This window comes from Schistocerca americana, chromosome 2 (assembly GCF_021461395.2).
Source record: "Schistocerca americana isolate TAMUIC-IGC-003095 chromosome 2, iqSchAmer2.1, whole genome shotgun sequence".
Classification (NCBI taxonomy): domain Eukaryota; kingdom Metazoa; phylum Arthropoda; class Insecta; order Orthoptera; family Acrididae; genus Schistocerca; species Schistocerca americana.
The window spans coordinates 559,377,954-559,400,661 of record NC_060120.1 but is presented as its reverse complement, the minus strand read 5'-3'; the positions used below and the strand labels follow the sequence as shown (position 1 = coordinate 559,400,661).

The 22,708-nt window shown below is 38.0% G+C and overlaps 1 protein-coding gene across 2 annotated transcripts in view; it reads right to left on the bottom strand.

Annotated features, from left to right (window-relative positions):
- The window catches only part of LOC124596205 (glutamic acid-rich protein-like), a 30,099-nt gene extending 10,389 nt beyond the window's left edge, over nucleotides 1-19,710 (bottom strand). The window contains exons 1-2 of one of the 2 annotated variants that reach the window (XM_047135254.1): nucleotides 19,562-19,710; nucleotides 5,522-5,723 (exon numbers count right to left, since the gene is read on the bottom strand). In XM_047135254.1, coding sequence (XP_046991210.1) covers nucleotides 5,522-5,658 — 137 coding nt within the window. In that variant the 5' untranslated portion in view covers nucleotides 5,659-5,723; nucleotides 19,562-19,710. The other variant, XM_047135255.1, reaches the window with a different exon arrangement.
- Nucleotides 19,711-22,708: the final 2,998 nt, after the last annotated feature.

The window sequence follows — 22,708 nt, the reverse complement described above, 5'->3', positions numbered from 1 at the left end:
GCTGTTTTCACAGTATCTGACGAGCATACACTGAACACATTTCTTGTCCCATTTGCACCTAAAGGTTTTTGGTATGTGGACAAATGCCTTACTGCCGAATAATCTTAGATGTCGGTGGTCAGGTTTCTTTCCTGAGAAAGATTCTCTGGCATTATGTTGTTCAAAGCTTTTGTCAGTGATCTGTTAATGCGATAAACTGCGGTAAAGACTGCTTCTCCCCAAAAATTCGCTTCAAATAACATACATCTTGCCTTTTCCACAATTGTTCTATTGTACCTTTCTGCAACACCATTTTGTTCTGGAGTGTAGGGAACAGTGGGTTCACGTTTAACTCCTCCTTTTCTTAAATTTTTTCAGCCTTTCATTTACATATTCTTTTCCATTATCAGTTCGCAAGATCTACAGCCTTTCGTCTATCTGACTCTCTATGAACTTTTTAAAATTGCATATAATGTCAGGTACCTGGTATTTATTTCTGACAGTAAACAAAATACTCTTTCTAGAGAAATCATCAATCAGAGTTAGAAAATATTTAGTTCCACCAATTGATGTGGTTTGCATTGGACCACACAAATCTGAATACACTAACTCCAAAATTCTTTTAGCTCTAGAAGTGGAGTGAGGAAAGAAAAATCTAGTTTGCTTACCTTCTAGGCACGTAACGCACGGAGTGTCGACGGCTCCTTTATATTTTATGCCATTAGCCAAACCATTTCGTAATTCTTCCATCGCATCTGAGTATAGGTGGCCTAATCTTCTGTGCCATAGATTTGCATCAATAGACAAAGATGCATATTTTGTTTTTGCACTGCGATCACTTCGTTGGTCCAGCCTATACATTCCGTTCATTAACGATGCTGTAGCTATCTCGAATGCGACAGCCTCTATTGTCAAAAATGACTGAGTGACCCTGTTGCACTATTTTGCTTACAGAAAGTAAATTTGTACTCAGCTGACGAACATAATGTACATCCGTCCCCTTAGTATTTATTTTCTCTCAGCCTGCCACAGCTTTAATATACATCCAACCTGTCCCTTTAACGGGTAAATTTTCATTGTTGGCCACGACCACTTGTGAACTGGGAACTGACGCTACAAAATTTGAATCACATGGATGGTTTGACATGTGAGCTGACACGCCAGAATCCACAAACCAGTCCTTGTGTATAGCTTTAGTTGACGGTGGCATAATGAAAAATGTCTTCTAACTGGTTTCTTTAATTACTGATTTTTCGCTTGCCTTGTTTTTACTATGACTTTGTTTCACTATGTGTCCATATTTGTTGCAGTTGTAACATTCGGACCTCTGAGATTGTGGTGTGAGCTGATTTGCTTGTCTTTTTTATTCGCCTGGAGAGCCACATCATTAACATATGAGTTGCCACACATTTCATCCTTTACTTCCTGTAGTAATTTGTTTTTAATGGAATCGCCCGTTATTGGCATGCTGGAGTTCTCTAAACCCATCATCATTGGTTTGCATTCATTAGGCAGCTCAGCTAACATACATTCTACCCAATCATCTTTCACTTCAAAGTTAACATCATTCAATTTATTTGACGTTGAAATTATTCTTGACACACATTCTTCCAAAGACAAACAGTTCTCTAAACGTGTTGTTAAAAGCTTTCTGAACATGCCTATTCTTCAATAAAGTCCTGAATCCTCTTAAGTTTGTTTTAATTTATCCCACGCTTCTTTTGCAGATGACGTGCTCTGCAGATGCACATAAATAGCAGGATTAACCGATAAGATTATTTTGACCCTTGCGGTGCATATCTTAACTTCATCTTTGATCTTGACCGTTATACACTGCCACAATTGTTTGTGCTGTAAATAAGTTTTCATTGCAAATTGCCATGTATTGTAATTTCCTCTTCCTTTCAGTTTTTCAATTAACGGCAACGAATTAGCACTGACTGAACTCATCATATCAGCGTTCTGTATCTGCGTCTTGATGTGACGAAAAAAACTTGGTTTTTATTCACTTCAAATAAACTGCTGGATGACTGTGCCTGGGCCCATAACCTGTTGTTATTGAGCTTGAAAGAAACACACAGTTATGGTTTGAAAGTGAACACACAAATGCTTTTATTAACACGCACGGAACGAATGTAACACAAGGGTTAATAGGAACATCTATAAAACATCTATAAAAGCGTCCGTAGCAACTGCGGCAAACATAAATATGAAGCAAAGGCATCAATTCTAATTTCCAACATGTGCCATACCAGGTCAGTGTGCAGAAAGTCATCTTAGAATTTTACGCCTCACTGGAACTTGTTTCATAACAACTGTTATTGTATCTGTTATTAAAAGACTTTGATAACAATAAATGATCTTCCTTTAACATAAGCAATCACTGTGCATGGAGCATGACAATACAATGAAGTCAGTGAAGTTTAACTAGCAAAGAAAACAAAGCCTGAACATTCAAAGTTCTACAATGAAACATTTATACTTATTATGAAAATACTTTTCTTTCTGTCAGAATATGGTATTTTACAGACTGTAAGATGCTATGGACTATATGACGTACCTTAATTTTTAAGGAATTCTTTTTACAAAATGACATACTTGCCACTTTTATTATTAGACTTCAAAGCCAGACTAAAAAAATTCTTAGTTTATAAAACTAAACTGATCTTTAAAATTCCTGAAAATCGGCATCACAACTATCCTCTTCTTTCTCCTCCTCCTCTTCATCATCGTTGTTGTCCTCTTCATACATAAGATGGTCTTCACTGCCATCGAGACTGTTATTTATGCGACATTTCTTGAAAGATTTCAAAATAATGTCTTCTCTCACTCTAGATCACAAATGTTTTATCCACTGACACACTTGTTTGATTTTAGATAATTTTAAAGCTCCTGTTGGTGTGAATTCACATTGGGTTTCATCCATCATCCATCAGTTCCATTCCTATCTCGTATACAATTTACGTGGTTTATTTATTGAGACATCAAGAGGTTGCAGTTATGAAGTCCTTCCAGAAGAACAGCAAGCTTTTATTTTCCTGGCGCAATTTCCCTTTCACAGAATATTTCAAATGACTGCTAAAACTGGCGTAGCACAAGAAGAGAACTCTTATTCAATAAAGCACATTTCCTTCTCTCTCACACCATGTTAATCTATAATTTCATACTAGCCTGATTCATCCAATCCTTGTCATGTACATGAATAACACTTGACAGCATTTCAGAAGGTTTTGGCATTGTTTTGCGCTTGAAAATGATCACTGGATTAAGTTTAGTACCATCAGCACAACATGAAAGGACAACAGTGTACGGAATTTTGTCATGATCAGTTGTTTTTACTGTTACAGTTTCAGCACCTTTCATAGCAACAGTTGGTGTTATTTGGCACATCAAATGACAAATGAGTTTCATTCATATTCGCTATTTGACTTAGTTCCACCTTCGTTTTCTTTCGGTGGTGAATAATAAAGTGATGGAAAGTTAATATTTTCTCTTCACACTTATGGCGCATTTTCTGAGATATTTTTGTTCTGGTTCACAAGCTAAGGCCATGACGCTTCATAAACCACCCAACCAAATCCCCCCCTTCAGTCTGTTAAGTTTCACTGTAGTGCTAGCTTCCAAGTGTTTATTTCAATCATTTTTATATTAATTCCAATACCATTTTGACGGTGTCCTTAAATCCATATCAAATCATCATCTTCTAGTTTTGGACTTTTGCATTCAGTCATCTATTTGCACATTTAGTCTCACTCGTTTTATTCAGTTATTCTTTGCTAGCCCATCAATCGCTAATGGTTTTTCAACTGGTGGAGGGCCAAAATATCGCTCAGCTGCTCTGTTTCCATGTTCCTCTGCATATGCTACTACTTTCAAATTATAACCCACATCATATAAACACTTTTTATATTTTGCATTATGAAACTAGCTATTAACAAAAATATTGTACTGTTACTGAAAACATAAATTACTTTTAGTTCAAGTTTACTGGCACCATGGACTGCAATGACGCATTGTAGGCTAGACAGTGTTCTGGATTTGTGATGGCAGGGTGGGAAGGAGACAGTGTTAGCAAGCTTATGAATCTCCCCCCAACTCATGTTCGTCATATTGGTCCACTGCTGTTGCCAGCTGAATCCAATGTTGCCAGATAGAGGAAGGTTTCCCACAGCATCGAACATATGACCATCTTTAAGACTGGTGAGAATTTTAAATCATACAATGGTCAATTTCATATTAATTTAAGGTATATGACACACCTAAATATTGGAGGCAATTTTTCGAAGGAAAAAGTGTGTTTCATAGTCCATAAAATATGGTAGTAAAATCACATTTACATGATGAATTATGAAATAGATGTTACGCTGCCAATCAAAGAAATGAAAATGACCCTGGCAATCACAATATACAGGCAGTAATGAAGACTCCTAAATTGTCAAGTGCTCTACGGACTTTGGCCTTGCGACAGAAACTATAACAATCCAAGTTGCCTTGCCTTGAATAGTATCACAAAGCCTTAACTCGGATACTAATTTGTTACAAAATGACACAATAAATCAGTTTTGCTCAATGAGAAGTTGATGTCACCTGTGAACAACCTGCAATATTTTCATCTCTGTGACTAGTAACAGTATACTACTGCTTCACAATGGATTTGCTTGAACGAATCATTTAGCAGACCAAAAACAACTTATTTCACAGTGTTAATGAAATCTGCCACAGGCAGATGTGACAATGTATGTGTAAAGTTCACACATTTTACAAAATAGACAAAGTTGCATCATTAAAACCCATCCATGGAAAATAAAGGACTATTCAAAGATATTGCATTCCCTTTAAACAGACAGTGAGACAAATGTACTTCACACATTGTCATATTAGTGCTTCTATCAATATTATGAGAAGGGAAGTTGCCAATCATCATATAGCGGAGATGCTGAGTGTGGTTTCAGTTGCCTGAGACTGCAGTTGTGTTTGTGAGTTGAGTTTGTTGGTGTGTGTGTGTGTGTGTGTGTGTGGGCGCGTGCGCGCGTGAGAGCATGTGTGTGCGCTGTCTATTATTGACAAAGGCCTTAACAGCCAAAAGCTATAATTGGAGAGTCTTTTTGTTGTGCCCATCTGCGACTCAGCATCTCCACTAAATGGTGAGTGGTAACTTTCCTTCTCATAATATTGTTACATTCCGTCCCGGATTTTCCACTGTTTGATTATTGCTTCTATCAATTTCAACTCAATTGCCATAAATGGGCCACTTTCCATGAGTCAACAGCTAATATGCTATATGTGAAGAAGGCAGATCAGCACATGTTGGCAAAAATTCTATGACCAAGACCAATATAGTCCATTATTAAGTTGCTGAAATATTAAGATTGTTATAAGGTTTCATTTGGTGACACACAGGAAAGATAAATATTTCTACTTCTATCCATTTAGCTTTAAATTTAATTAATGTGTAAATGTGTACAATAATGTATACTGAAGTGTATACTACAGAACTTGAAACAAACGGTTTTTATATTTGCACAAAAAAATAAGTTATTACCTTGCACTCTTTTGCCTGGGATAAGACACACGGACAATGTGTGGACTCAGCGCCTTCACTTTTTCCTCTGATGGAACCCTTTGGGGGAATTTGACATACAGCTTCTTGTATGCAAGTTCTGTGATTGTGTCTGCCATTTTTACAAAATACTCGCCCAAATTTCTTTGTTTAGAATTCACTGATGTAAAATTCTATTTTGAGTCTGAAATCAAAATTTCTTCAATGCTGTATCAAGACACATTATCAAAGAAAATCTTGTGAAAATACAAGTAAACAGAAAAACGTTTCAGTCACAGAGACATCATCAGACATAACGCCACACTAGTATGAACATCACTACATCATGCCTTCAAAATCATTTAATAACTTGTAAAAAAAATTAATGACTCTAGGTACAATTTGTATCTTTCAGTAGAGTAATGAGATTTTGCGAATGCGACTGATGGGGTGATGCACAGTACCAGTTATATAACATTTTCATTTCAATGCATTTATGCTAACATCTATTTTTCAGTGACAGTGCTCATTATGGCTGATGTAAAGAAAGCAACAAACTTCATGTTTAAAAAAGATTGGGATAGAGTTTCACATACATAAATGTTTCAAATGAGAGTCAGAGGCAGCAACAGGATACTCCTGTCGCACTTACTACAGCATTTTCTTCTGTCAGGAGAGAGAACAGCCGGAGCATAGAGCACACTGACACAACACACTCACTCACTCACTCACTCTCTCTCTCTCTCTCTCTCTCTCTCTCTCTCTCTCCTCTCCTCGTACTGGTCATCAAAAATTCTTTTTACTTTTAATGAGTGTAGCAGCAACCTATCAAGGCAACATACATCATCATCATCATCATCAGTATACACTCTAATAATTGTGAAAATTGTAATACCGAAGAAACATATGTGACCAAAATGAATTTTATAGCAAAATTTAAGTACACAGTCTCCAATTGTGAGAATTCAGTTTCGTGTGAAGACAGACACATGGCTTCAAACAGAAACTGAATATGTTCCTGAGAAATCTCTCATTCATTCCTCCACACATAAGTGACACACATGAGTGACATATTGTCTGAACATGTAGGCCTGGAATGCAGTAGTCCTTGTTACACACTGAAGGTCTGCACATTCCCAGTCGTGTGACTGTGCATTGCTCTGTTGGAAGCTGGATTTTGGAGTTGGAAGCTGGATTTTGGAGTTGTCTACAGGGGAGGCAGTTACTTCAACTCTAAAACCTCCACCACGTTGTGACTGCTGTTCAGTGTACATTAAAATACAAAGGATTTGTAATCACATGCCGTAGCCAAAGCCATCACAAGATGGTCATTATCATAAGGTGCAATATGTATGTGGTCATCACTGCAGAAAAGGTTGAAGCAAACTAATCTACAACACTATAAACATTTACATTCACTGTACCAACAAGGTTTACTTAGTGGTATTGCTTTGCATTTTTTGTAGTTCTTGTATGATGTATGTACATAAAATGCACCAAATTTTTATTCAGTATTTACCTATTTTGCAATACATATTTTCTGAATTTACCAGTTTCAGTTGTGACACTGAAAAGTGCATTAAATACAGCACAAACATAAATATAGGGCAATGCTAAAGCCTAATGTATTTTCAAAAACCTTTGCCATGTAGCCACATTCATAGGTTTCGCAATCTCTCAACCAATCCTATCTGAACTAGACCTTAGGCTACACTACAGAACAGTCTGTCACCACAACCACAACAAAGATTTCAGGGGACAGGGAGGGAAGCTGGGGCACTATCATTCTTGCCTAGTATGCTAGATGGCATTCACGTGTCCACTGTGGCCTGTGCCATTTTGTGGCTCCAGACAGTAAAAGATGACACAATGGTATGCTTTCCATTGGTCAACTCCGGCATTCATTTGATACCAGTCCTCAGCTTTTTTGAGCCGTGACATAATGTAATTACACGGTGAAGCTTGAAGCGCCCACTTATATTATTTTATCTATGGTAGTCTTACTAACTGTGGCTGAAAACTGTGACTGCTATTTACATGAACTGTGAATTATATGTGCAATTTACATTTATTTTTAATTGTACGTGAACAGGGATGACAATGAAAGATGAGTTGAGCTTTATTGAGAGGAAGAGCAGTAAGGGGCATAAATTTTTTTTATGTTTGGGGCAATTGTTTCTGGAGGGACTTGTGATAGTGTTTTCCAGGTTGTTGAAAATCATAATACGCAAGTATTCGAGTATTGAGCTTAATAATGGTGAAATATGTAGCAGAGTGGTGCACAATCATGTTAGATGTGTTTGCTTTTAATAAGGTGTTAGGCAGTAACGGATATAATAATTGTGGAATGAATCATAACATTAAATTTAAAGATTACAAGGCTGAGACCTGTACTAATACTACTGAAATATATTTGGGGGGGGGGGGGGGGTCGTTCTGTTGCAGGAGTAAAAGGAAGTACTCTGTTTTACAGGCTCATCCTCATGAGTGCTGTTGTCAAAAAGAATTCTGCATGTGTGTGTATTTTTCCTGTTTTTATGAAGTTAATAGCAAGGTGCACATGCCCAGCCTTGTAAATTAAAAGCAGGCGGGTGGGAGTTTTTTGTGGTGTGGGAAGGGGATTGCATGGTATTGCTCTTTTTGTGTGTTTCTTTTTGGGTGGGGAGGATGAAAGGTCCAATTCATGTGGGATTTGGTGTCTGGTAAGCTTGATGCTAGATCTTATACAAGTCGTTTTTATTGTGTAAATTGCGACCTCTCTGTATCGGTGTTTTAAGCTGTGCTATGTGAGTCAACATCAGTTGACCTCTACTGCCTTTCGTTAACTTTTTATGATTTCTAGTTACGTGTACTGCCTTGTTCTTTGTAGAATCATCTGTTTTAGGAATTTTGTATTGGTATCGGTCTTTGTAGTTAAGCTGTACAGTGCAAGTGATGTTTTCGATACCAGTTGCAATGTGTCTGCTCTTACAGTGGATTTTTTGCTTTTTTGAACTATTGTTTCTTTTGGTTTCTGTTGTGCATTTTGTATATTTTACGATTAAAAAGATTTGAGGGTGTTATGTTAGAGTATAGTTTGTCCCCGCCCAAAACCCTCATTTTCCTGCGGTAGTCTCGTAAGCTCCAATATTTATTACGAATTTGTATGATCCTGTAATTGTATTTTCACACAATGGAAACATTTTAAGCTTATTGGTTGCCATTATGAAATAACAGCTGTGTGGCATCTTGGGCATTGTGTGACAAAATTGGTCAAAGTTGAGGATCATATTGAATGCTCTAGTTTATCCCTTACCACAGTAGATGGTGCCAAACAGTTAACACAGATGTGCCACACTAATTTGAGTGAAATCAACACTGTGGATGAGCTGGATGGGCTGTTGTAGCCATGTGGACATAATGGCATTGAATTCACGACTGGAACAGGAATAAAACCTAACATATGCTATAACGGTAAGTACTCTGCCATGCACTTTTCACTGGTTTGCAAAGTACGTATGTAAATGGCAATTATCCCATGCAAACCATTATCTGTACAGTGGTGCACACAGTTTCATAAGTGTGGTAAAAAGAAATTGTTTTGTAAACAATCCTCTGAAGGGTACATTCTTGGCCCAGCGATCCTCCAGTTTTTTCACCCCATCAGAAAAATAAGTCCTGTCAAACTCTGCAAAATACTTATTGACTGCAACTACCACTTCCTCATTTGATGAAAACTACTTCATAGCACACCAAAGTTTCAAGTTAGGGAACAGGAAAAAGTCACTTGGGGCTAAGTCTCACGAAGATGGCAGATAAGGAACCATTTCAAAGCCTAATTCATGTACTTTCGTCATTGTTATCGCTGATGTGTGGGATGGTGCATTATCCTGGTGAAAGAGTACTTTTTGCATGCCAACCTTGGTGTTTTTCCAGCCACCACATGTCAAACAGTCCAACGATGAAGCATAATGAGTCCAGTTCTTGGTCTCCCTTTTTCCAAGTAACCTTTGAGGATTATTCCTTCAGAATAAAAACCAGTGGCCATCACCTTACCAACTGACAAAATGGTCTTTCCCTTCTTCAGTGCACTTTCACTAGCCTCTGTCCATTGGTTTGACTGCCATTTTGATTCTGGTGTATAGTGATGGCTCCAGGTATCAACAGTCACAAAACGGCACAAAAGTCTGGCAGATTGCAACCAAAGCATCACCAGAATTGTGTTGAACACTGCACTGGATGCACTTTTCAACTGTGAACAATGACAGCACTAACCTCACGCACAGCTTATTCATAGCTGCAGATCGAGCAATGTAATGCAGTGGTTAGCACACTGGACTCACATTCGGGAGGACGATGGTTCAAACCCACATCTGTCCACCCCGATTTAGGTTTTCTGTGATTTCCCTAAATCGTTTCAGGCAAATGTCAGGACGATTCCTTTGAAAAGGCATGGTCGACTTCCTTACCAAACTTCCTAATCTGATGGAACCAATGGCCTTGCTGTTTGGTTTCCTCCCTTGAATCAATCAATAAATCAACCAACCAACCAACCAACCACAGCTGCAGGATACTATGCACTCAGTTGAGATGCCTACAGTCTCAGCAATCTCACAAATTTCTGTTTGGCGGCCTTGCATTACCATATCACAGATTTTTTCTGTGGTTTCCTTTGTGGTGACCTCAACTGGACAGCTATAGCACTCTTCATCTTCGGTGCTTGTCCACACAGATTTAAATTCATTAATCCAAAAGTACATGGCCTTCAATGATGGTGCAGAGTCCACATGAACTTCTCCAATTCTGATTTGTCCGGCAGTCCAAACCTTAAAATGAAAACGCTTAGAATGTAAGAGAATGCTGCTGGCCCAGCAAGTACACTATTATTTACTGGACTGTAAATAATCATACTTTCTGTGTGTTGCAGTTTTCACAAATAGCATATTTGTATCCCTGCTGGCCTTGGTTTCTGAACTCATCTATTAAGAATATTACGATTTTTTTTTATTAATTTACATTGCATTGCAAACCTTCAAAATGCTTTCCATTACAGTTTGCAAAAATAAAGTGAAGCTTTAATACCACTTTGCCAATTCACAACCAAACTGTCACCTTTCAAACTAACACAGACCTGGTGTTACTATAACCTAAATACCAAAAAAATTATAGATATACAGGTACATAGATTTGTTCTCTTCTGCACATATGATGTCACACAACACATCACTACACCAAGAGACAAAGTTAACATCCAGTATATTCAGCAGACCTGGAAATTCTCTATACTTTGAAACCAACATTAAATCAAATGCAACATTTCCTCACAGACGGGCACTTACACCACACCATGGGAATTTAGCCTGTTCTTTGTCAGGAACCATAGAAAATTAACATACAATAACTCATGATGGACTGCACTACTGCCTCTTACAATATACTCACTAAATTATATGTGCAGTCACTGGAGAGGAGTGAAATAGTACTTTTGTGATGGCACAGAAGTAAGTCTACAAAAAGACTTAGTTCTCCTAGTGGTCATGTCAGAATGCTAATACTATGAAAACTCTACTACCCACTACCTTTGTTTCACAAGATATAGAGAGACATTCGATTTACAATTGAATCTTGAATCTTAAGATGACCAAACAGAATGCTGAATAGTAACCCTGCTTTCTATTCTATAAGTATGATCCCGAGTTGTTACACGGTTAAAGCACATAATTTAAACAATTGCTCACAGAAGCACTCAGAGAAATCATTTTATCATAGTGGTCACAATGCCACTCAGTCAACATCGCCAAAAACATCACTGTGCTTCAAGTGAGTCTCTTATGAATTCACTGACGTACCTCTGCATCATTTAAAAAGAAATACGTAAAAACAGTCATCATACAGGAGGAATAATGATGCAGTTCGCAAACAAACACCATTTTCTCATCATATACTTGCCAGCACAATGTTCGGAAGCTAGTTTTTACCTGTTGCAATCTAATTTCACATACAAATTTGAATTATTGCTTCTGGTGTAGCACACTGCCCCATCTCAGCACCTTGTGATATTACATGAGATCATGTAAAGTTAAGATAATAATAGAGACAAAAAACACACAAACAAAATTCAAGCTTTCGCAACCCATGGTTGCTTCATTAGGAAAGAGGGAAGGAGAGGGAACGACGAAAAGATGTGGGTTTTAAGGGAGAGGGTAAGGAGTCATTCCAAACCCCTGGAGCGGAAAGACTTACCTTAGGGGGAAAACAGGACAGGTATACACTCGCACGTGCGCGCGCGCGCACGCACACACACACACACACACACACACACACACACACACACACACACACACACACACACACACATCCATCCGCACATATACAGACACAGGCAGACATGTCGCGCGTGCGAATGTATACCTGTACTTTTTTCCCCCGTAAGATAAGTCTTTCCGCTCCCGGGATTGGAATGACTCCTTACCCTCTCCCTTAAAACCCACATCCTTTCGTCTTTCCCTCTCCTTCTCACTTTCCTGATGAAGCAACTGTGGGCTGCGAAAGCTTGAACTTTGTGTTTGTGTGTTTTTTGTCTCTATCAACATACCAATGCTTTCGTTTGGTAAGTTACAGCATCTTTGTTTTTAGATATATTTTTGCCACGTGGAATGTTTCCCCCTATTATATTCATAAGATAATAATAGGTTATACATATCAGATAATATGGGATGAGGATGCTTTTGTCAAAATAGTGGCTTTTCTGCTAACTTTACAATGTCAAATAAAAGGACTGTCTAGCAACTTAACAACAGTTAGTTACTGATACAATGCACATAATTAGCTTTTAACAGTTGCTTCTCTTTATTCTCTACACCTCGATTCATTCAACTTATGTTTCTTCTTAATGGTGGGATATACGGAACAAAATGAATTAATGAATGACTGTAGAAACTGAATATATTTACAGTATGATAGTGGCCACCGCAAAGGGCCATGATAAGCAATTTCCTATTTGCTGATAGGTCAACTTTAAGCATCTTCAACAGAGAAGCATTATTTCCTTTTGTGGCTGTCACTGTAAATCCTGACCATGAAGCGTATGTGTAGAGCATTTAAAATTAGTTGCAACTTTTGATGTTTGGCTGACCAGCGGTGGACATGACACCATTGCCCAGATAACACCAATGGCAAACCAGCTTTCCCTACAACGCTGCCAGTGGCTTGGCTGATAATGTGCCCCTGTTGCAACATTTCCTCTACGTGGGCATTCACACCAAACCATGGAAATTTAGCCTGTTCTTTGTCAGAAACTGTAGAAAATTAACAGATAATAAGATCACAATGTACTGCACTACTCACTAAATGATATATGCTGTCACTGGAGATGAGTGAAACAGTATTTTTGTGATGGAGTAGACATAAGTCTACAAAAAAACTTAGTTCTCCTAGTGGATATGACAGAACGCTAATGCTATGCAACTCTGTTACCTGCTACCTATAGCTGAATCTGAATCTTAAGATGACCAACCAGAGTGATGAGTAGTAGTCCTACTTTCTGTTATATACAGTATGATCCCAAGTTGTTGTCGTTAAAGCATGTAATTTAAAAACTGCTCACAGAAGCACTCAGAGAAATCATTTTATCATAGTGGTCACAATACCACTCAGTCAACATCGCCAAAAACATCACTGTGCTTCAAGAGAGCAACCTTATGAATTCGAAGACATACCTCTGCAAGATTTAAAAAGAAATACAAAAAAACTGACATTCACCATACCAGGAATAATGATGCAATTCGCAAACAAATGCCATTTTCTCATCATATATTTACCAGCACAATGTTTGAAGGCTAGTTTTTATCTGCATAGAAATACTTTGTTGCAACCTAATTTCATGCATACAAATTTGTATTATTGCTTGTGGCATAGCACACTGCCACATCTTGGCATCTTGTGACATTCTGTTATCCACAAAAAGGCAATGTAATCATGTAAAGTTAAGGTAATAATAGCTATATTGTGAAAAGGAAAGTTGCTACTCACCATATAGCAGAGATGCTGAGTCACAGATAGGCACAACAAAAAGACTGTCACAAATATAGCTTTCAACCAGTAAGGCCTTTGTCAAAGTTACATGACAAACACACACGAACACACTCATGCAAACACAACTCACACACACATGACTGCGCAGTCTCATGGAGGCCACACTGCAAGCAGCAGCACTAGTGCGTAATGGGAGTGGCGACTGGTTGGGGTAAGGAGGAGGCTGGGACGGGATGGAAAGGTGGAAGGATAGTGGGTGGGGTGGCGTACAGTGACAGGCTGTTTGAGAGGGCGCAGGGGATGAGGTGGAAAGAGGGTAGGGCAGATATGTGAAGCCGGGAGGTGGGGGGACACAGGAAAGGAGAGAAGTAAAAAGACTGAGTGCAATGGAGGAATGAGGGCTGTGTAGTGCTGGAATGGGAACAGAGAAGGGGTTGGATGAGAGAGGACAATGACTAATGAAGGTCGAGGTCAGGAAGGTTACAGGCATGTAGGATATTTCCACCTGCGCAATTCCTGAAAAGCTGGTGTTGGTTAGAAGGATCGATATGGCACAGGCTGTGAAGCAGCCACTGAAATGAAGGATGTCATGTTTGGCTGTGTGCTCAGCAATAAGGTGGTCCACTTGTTTCTTGGCTACAGTTTGTCAGTGGCCATTCATGCGGACAGACAGCTTGTTGGTTGTCATGCCTACATTCAATGCAGCACAGTGGTTGCAACTTAAATAGTAGATCACATGGCTGATTTCAAAAGTAGCCCTGCTTTTGATGGGATAGGTGATGTTTGTGACCAGACTGAAGTAGGTTGTGATGGGAGGATGTATAGGACAAGTCTTGCATCTAGGTCTATTGCAGGGGTATCAGCCATGAGGTCTTTCCTCATTTCAGGGCACGACGAGAGGTAGTCGAAACCCTGGTGGAGAATGTAATGCAGTTGCTCCAGTCCTGGGTGGTACTGAGTTACAAGAGGAATGCTCCTATGTGGCCAGACAGTGGGACTTTCTGATGTGGTGGGAGACTGGAAATATAAGGCAAATCTCCCATGCCTCATCTTATAAAAATAATCTTACAACTTCTTCATTTATATTGCTACAAACCCCACAGATGCTCTCATTTCACCAGTATTGGTGGCTCTAAATAATTACATTATTTGACTGAAAAAATCTGTAGTTGGTTGAATATCATGGTAGATGTGGAAGTTGCGTATTTTAATCATACAGCAAAACAGTCTTGTCTTTGTGTGCTATCATTTGCCAAAATCCTATTTCAGTATCTCAAACCATTTATGAGATATGAGGAATTTATGAATATTTCATTCTAGCTTTTTCACTGACTCATGAGTTCGTGACAGCACACTTTACATACATTCCATTTTCTGAAGACTGGAAACAGTCAATGACATCCTTCCAAGTTTAAAGAATAATTCAATATATTATCTACATTTAACACACACCAAAACATGTAACCTAACATGCATCAAACACAAATTCATAGCAAAACCTATTTTTCACTGCAAACTAAGAATTTCTTGCTGTAGTTTACCCACTACAGAAATAACTAACAATAACTAGGGCCATAAACGAAATGATAGGCAGTTCATCATGAAGCTGATGAATTAAACTATAAGGTGTGTGAGAATGAGAGTTTATTACCGAATTGTTTCTTTAAAATCATTTGAGAAAGACTGCAGATCGGTTGGTTTGGATGACTTGCTGTTCACGAAGTCAAGTGAGCCTGCCAGGTTCCACACCGAGTAGGTCTGGCATTATAGCATGGTCACCTGCTGACGTACCCAGCACATGCTCGCAACTACACTTCCAGTTATGAAGTTCAGTTACATACCATCAAACAAAATTATTTTCTGTAGACACAGATCTACAATCAAACTGAAGATCCTTTTACAGGAGCAGCTTTCTTGTCTCAATCAACTACTTGTGGTAAGTAAGTCTACAACACGGTTTTTGGTGTTTTATTTCTATACCCAGTCTCATATTATGGACTGGTCGTTTTCTTTCACATAGCAGTTCAAAAATTGTGTACTTTGTCAGCGCTGTAAAAATGAGGTTAAGAGAGACCATTGTTTTTACAAAAAAGTCAAAATATACAAAGAGAATGTGGGAACGAGAATGATAAAAAGAGTTTGCTAACGACACAGCAAAATTCATAGTGGGTGTTCTTGACAAAGGTTGTGCTGTTAATACTCAACACTGATGAGAATTGAAACAATAATAAAAATGTCTTTTTTTTTCCCTTTTATGTATGTCATAACATCAAAAATTATTTTCTTTGTTAAATAGATCTGACTTTTTAAGTGTTGATACAGTCTTCATTGAAAATGTTTATGCATCTTGTGTTTTTATTTATATGTAATGTTGGTGTTCTACCTATCCAAGGATTGTAAACATAAATACCTCTGTGTTTTCAAATATTCTCTCTCTTTCTTGTGGAAGGACACTAGTGGGAAAAATTGCTGGATACTGAGCAATCTTCACAATGTCTCGTGAAAACAAAACAAACAACAAAACAATGGCTTAGGAGAGACAAAAATCAACTGAATTCAGCGAGAATAGGTTAATTTCTTTAGTTAGCATACAGAGCCACAGTCTCCTATTTCTGCTTATGTGCAGTCTGCAGCATACTCAAGATGTCAGAACTCTACACTTGACAACACTATTGTTCACTGACATCACTGGCACAATGAGTGGTTGATCTGTGCTATAACATTTTAATTGTGCACAACAGTTAAACTGTCCTATATAGAACTGTCCATATTCCAATCGACATTCAAATGACAATATAGGTAGTGAGGTATCCATCCATACCACCAGAGACTCAAGACAGATTTTTTTTTAAAAAAAGAACTTTTTTTTATCTTTGAATGGGAAATCATGAGAATGATTCTGAATCAATTCATGAAGAGAGCATGTGCAGATGAAGAAAGAACCAAGAGCTATACAACCTGATGAAATAACTCAACTTCATGGAGAAAATGAAAAACAAGGAGGTGTAAAAAAAGTACTAAAATCTGTTAAAATTCAGCTAAAACTTTCTTAATGAGCAATGCATCTACACAGCTAAAAAATACTTAATGGTTAATAATGAAAGGGAAAAGCTACAACACCAGATCACATTACAATAAATGTAACCCTTTTACAAGACAACCATGTGCATAAAACCTGTAGTGCATGATAGCAATGTCTTATTATTTTCCACAGCTGAACACCTCACTCATCATAGTAGGATAGGCATAGCAGCATGTTCATGGATCCACATGTTCTTTTGTGTGTACAGTGATAAACTATGTTTGAGATCATAATTTACCTGATGCAAACTGTGTATACATGAAAGAACACTGTATAACAGGAACCAACAGAATGAGGCAATGCAGTTACAAAAGCAATGACAAATATTCTAGAGGATGGAGTCTGTATGGCCACCCTGAATCATTTCAGGCAAATGCCAGATGGCTCCTTCATAGAGGCCACAGCCGGCCACCTGCCTTATCCTAACAAAAGCACACGTGAATTTTTGTATATTATTAGATAATTATATTCACTGCATAACAATACCAATATTGTTTCAGATGGATGGATGGATGAATAAATAAATCAAATCAAATCTATCCTGCCACGGCACATTGCTATGGGGCCACACACTTTCTGGGCCAAAGTTGTGCTTATGGGAAAATCTAATGGTACTCGTCCAATTGAAAGAACAAGGAAGAAATTACTGGATGAGCTGCAGAAGGTGTTTCAGCAGCTGGGTATGCATGAGAAATACACCCAAAATCCAAGACTGCCATCTGTGGCGGAACATTGTAAGGTTGGCACATGATCTTTAGGATTGTAAACAGTGATCTGTATGTATGATTGTCATGAGGGGAAAAAAGTGTGACCATCTATTATATGTGGCACCTGGTCACAAGATATGTTGCATACAACTAGCAAATCTACGAAAACATAATTATAGCTTGAATGGCAAGAACCATTACACATTAAAATGAATATTCTACACAATAAATTGCTGCACATAACAATACTGAATGATGTTCTGACCATCTTCAGAGTAAAACTTTACTGTAGAAAACTTTTTAAAAAAATTACGATAACTGTGGCTTAACACAGCAACAAATAACTGGTTGCTGTATTCATATTATATTACTTACAATTCTTCTAAAGTCATGTTTGTAATTTATATTTTCAATGACGTGTATTAACAAGGTAACGTCACTGTATGCCAACCCTCAAAAAAATTTAAAAATGTTGATTGTAGTTGATTTGTATTAACATCAGACTTTTTAAAGTGGTACTGATTTGCAAGTAGGCACCAGAACTTGAAAATATCTTTCACCACATACATAGAAATACCAAGACACTTTCAGGAACTCGTACTACTAGGGTCGGGGGTAACTTTTCGACAACTATAAAAAAGAAGTCAACATTCGTTAATTATTGTTGACTTTTACTCTCAACTTACTTCTGAAAGAGATACTGATGTGTAAGTAGGATCTGGAAACTGAAAATTTTTCCTTCATTGCCTAAAACCACATCTATTACTTAGACACAATTTTATGGGAGAAGGTTAAATGAAAATTTTAAAACATTTATGGAATATGCTAGAAGACTTGAAATCTTTTTTTCAAAACTTCTGAATATAAAATACCTGGCTACTACAATATTTTGAAAAGATAAGCACAAAGTACTCCCCCTCCCCTTCCCGGCCAAGGTATCAGGAGACTTAATATAGCACTGCACAAAACATGGCAGTAAGCCCCAAAATACGAAATAATAAAAATGTGAATGAAGAAACGGCTCAAGGGAGCACTGCAAAACAGAAGCAATGGAACAATGAAACAACATCCATGTTGTTTGTTGTTGTTGTCTTCAGTCCTGAGACTGGTTTGATGCAGCTCTCCATGCCACTCTATCCTGTGCAAGCTCCTTCATCTCCCAGTACCTACTGCAACCTACATCCTTCTGAATCTGCTTAGTGTATTCATCTCTTGGTCTCCCTCTATGATTTTTACCCTCCACGCTGCCATCCAATGCTAAATTTGTGATCCCTTGATGCCTCAGGACATGCCCTACCAACCGATCCCTTCTTCTAGTCAAGTTGTGCCACAAACTTCTCTTCTCCCCAATCCTATTCAATACCTCCTCATTAGTTACGTGATCTACCCACCTAATCTCCAACATTCTTCTGTAGCATCCATGCAACGTTGAAAAGGAGATGTACCGAAGTGGGCCAATATACTATAATAATAATAATAATAATACAATAAAGTTATCTTCAGAGTTTGGCTAAGGCCAGTCATATAATAATCGCAGAAGAATATGAGAGTCAATGCTGCAGAGAGAAAGCCTATACAAATTATGGCATATTATACTACATGTAATTTCGTAACAATTTATCCACAGCGAGGAGATCATCCAGGACGTAGAACATGTCAGAAAAACAAGAATAACGTATTTGGAATGGAAAACAAATACAAGTATGCTAATGTAACCTTTTCAGATCACACGTGTAATGACTAAATAGTTGTGGAATGAGTCCAACAAATTTTTAAACCTATTTCCAGAATGAAATTTTCACTCTGCGGCGCAGTGTGCGCTAATATGAAACTTCCCGGCAGATAAAAACTGTGTACCGGGCCGAGATTCGAACACGGGTCCCGAGTTCGAGTCTCGGTCCAGCAAACAGTTTTAATCTGCCAGGAAGTTTCATATTTCCATTTATGAGGTAATAAATGCTAAAAAGATAACTCGTTTTACTACATTAACAGTGTGACCACAAGTAATAAGGCGCGTACTTAAATCATTTCTGACGCTGTTCACACTCGATATCAGTTAATTAACAAAGCACTCGATACCTACTTTCTTGTTTGAATTATTGTAAGTTGTTTTTTAAGCCAAGTTATACAGTAACACGGTAGTAAACAACGTGCAATAGTTAACGTTGCACAAATTAATGCACCTTTGTTTCCAACTACGTCAGCTCCAGACTATCGAAATTAAAGGCCGTAAAATCTTACCAATTCATATAACGCGGTTTATAGTCACCCATGTACACGTATTATTAAAAAAAATATATACATTCACCCCTCAGCACACGTAAACAAACACATCAACCATGCACAACCGTGAATTCATATTCGGCACAGAACCACAGAGAATCAATCAGTCAAAGATCACTTGTTTCACGGGGTACTCTAAAACTTTGGAATCTAATTTACCGCGCGTCAACGGGAACTGAAAACTGGCAATGTACAGTGTGCACCTTCATCAACAGTCATGCCAGCCAATAACGATTATCAGCGAAGAACGTAACCAGGCCTAAATACTTTTTAAAAAGTTTTATCGCAATGCTATAACCGGTTTTGGGATACCATGCCTAGCTTCAGATAGTAAATGTATCCAAATACATGTACATTTTTATCAGCACCAAGTCGTCGTTCCTGCATCGCACAAGTATATTTCAACTTTTAGTGCCATTTTATAGAATGTTTTAAGAGTGAAAATGTGGTAGTTTGCCTACATTTAATTATGTAGTATGTGAAACAGATGTGTACACTTACTGCTACATATTTTCCAATGGATGATACTGTCTTTTAGCTTGATCTTCAGAGAAACATCTCTGGGTTAGGTGTTGCATGCGGAAGCCGCTCTTTCTTGGTGTTACACAATTTTTGCAACTTGACTGACCATAAACTGACGCTCAAGTGTTCATCTTCACCACGCCACTTTTGTAGTTGTCACAAACTCAACTAAGTGAGCAAATCGGAGCAATTCGGGCGATTATTTACATGTATAACGCAACTTACGAATTTTCCTTCTTGTGAGACCGTGAATGACAGACAGGTCCGATTCGAAATTCTAGATTATAACATTTTAGTGTTTGTGATACTTTCACAGTCTTACATTGATTGTGTCTGTACTGTGGGTATCGCGATATATTCTGTATTTTAGAACACTGCGAGTGCCGTCAGAAACTCATACATTATCGTCAATTCTAACCTTCTTGTGCATTGTAGACAGTTTAGTTACATACTGTATCCTCGTTCAACACCAATCGTTCCCTAATATCATTATATACTTATGAGAAAAAGGTATATTTTTGAGAATATTCCGACGCTTGCTAATTTATAGTGCGAGTATTATCAAAGTTACTAAGTAAGTGTCGTAAGTAAGCTATTTGGTAATAAATCGGAATTTGTTATTTAATATTACTGTAAATAATTAACATATCTAGTCACATTAGTTTTCTCTTGTAACAGGAATACATATTTTCTGTTTTTTTGTATGTTAACGCTATAGTTGACTTGCTTGATTACCATAACATTAACAGTGTTTCAGAGAAACAGTAAATTTGCTTGCTATCAAGTTTTATTGTGGTAATAGATATCTCGTTTCTGGGATTACTGGTAATATTTGTAGAGCAGAAAACTCATATAAATTAAAAGAGAATGAGCAAGCACCTTTTAAAGTTAATTGTTTACCATCCTGTAAAATACTGTACCATGCACAATGTGGCCCCACAGCAAGCGATTGGAAGCCGCTGAGAATGAATGTGTTGGGAGGGCTACTGGGAGTCACGTACCACAGTCACCAAAAGTGCCTCGAGTTCTATCGTTTCCAGCGGAAACTGTCTGTACTGCAGGAAATACCTAATTTGTCAGTACTCTGCTATTTCATTGAGTGGCATCTCAGAGGCAGGTCTAGACGTCTTGTACAGGGGAGACAGTGACCAATGAGAACTCATGGTGTGACATCTATCTCCCCAACCAACAAGCTTGAGGTGCTTTCATCCACTGAAACGGAAATTGCGCCAGTGGGACTTAGTTCACTTATTGGGTAGCCTGGTGTGTCCTGTGTCAAGATGAGGTAACACAAAAGATAGAGGTCTCTTAATCAAATGTACAGCGAATGATTGTACCCTTTAGGAAAATTGTAACAAGGGACAGGAAGGAACACCAGGTGCACTCAGTGTGTATGCCTAGGGGCTCATCCAACATTTTGAAGAGACTATCCCGGCAGCCATTGAGGGTAAAGGGTGCAACCAACTGCAGAATATTGTGAACACTGGAACAAATAACATTCATCGTTTGGGCTCTGACGTCGTTCTTACATCATAACAGCGACTGGTAGAGAAGGTTCAGAATATCAGTCTTGCTCATAGAATTTATAGGAAGCTCACAATCTGCAGCATTGGTCCAATAACAGATTATGATCTCTGGTTCTGAGGTGAGTAGAAGGCTTGCTCCAAAGACTGAGGATTCTGCGACAAACGAAGCTGTAACTTCCTAGATTTGTGCTGTAGGGTTGAGAACTGTACAGTACCCAAAATGCTTCAAATGTACATTACACATCAGTACAGTGGTTGTCAATCTGCAGGCAGTGGGCCACATGTGGCCTGAGTCAATTACTCATGCGGCCTGTGGTTCTCAGCTGCATTTTATAGTAAAGTGCATCTAGCAACAGACTAATGCAAAAATATCAGCTAACATTAAGAGCATAAGAGAGTAGTTTTCCTGCTTATGAGGAGAGGTCTCGAGTGGTGGGATCGACTTTCTGAAACCGAATATATGGTGATGTAGGTTAAGATCCTAGGTATCACACCTTGCAGCCATTCACCATGGTGGGCCCTCGTTTGGGAGTAGCTGACGAAAAAGTTCGGAATTTTGCTTGATGTTCACTAACATTAGAAAATTCGAGTTATGTAGTACACTTGTGTGGTGGGCAGATGGTATACTATCTTCATAGGAAAGAGGTCGTGAGTTCAAAATTCGTAAGGTGCAGAAAATTTTTTTATTTTTAAATCTTTATCAAAACGACTTTGATCATTATTTTTATTCAATTAATTGGTTTAAATGTAATTTTTTATTTCTGTTCCTTTGTCACATTATTTTATTCACCATATGAATTTATTTTCGTTTGTTTCAATTTTTATATCATTCTTATTCCAATCAGAATTTTTGTGAATATGAATTTGATTACGTTTATTTATTATAATATTCAATTATTTGAAAATTCCAATCTGTCAATTAAAAAACGAAAGACCAAATAATCGATTTATATTGACTGGGCAGTGGTATGAAAAATGTATTTTTCGTTACCAGATGTGCAAATTTTTGCATGGTAATCGTCATAGAAATATTTGCAACATATCCTAAGAACCTCTT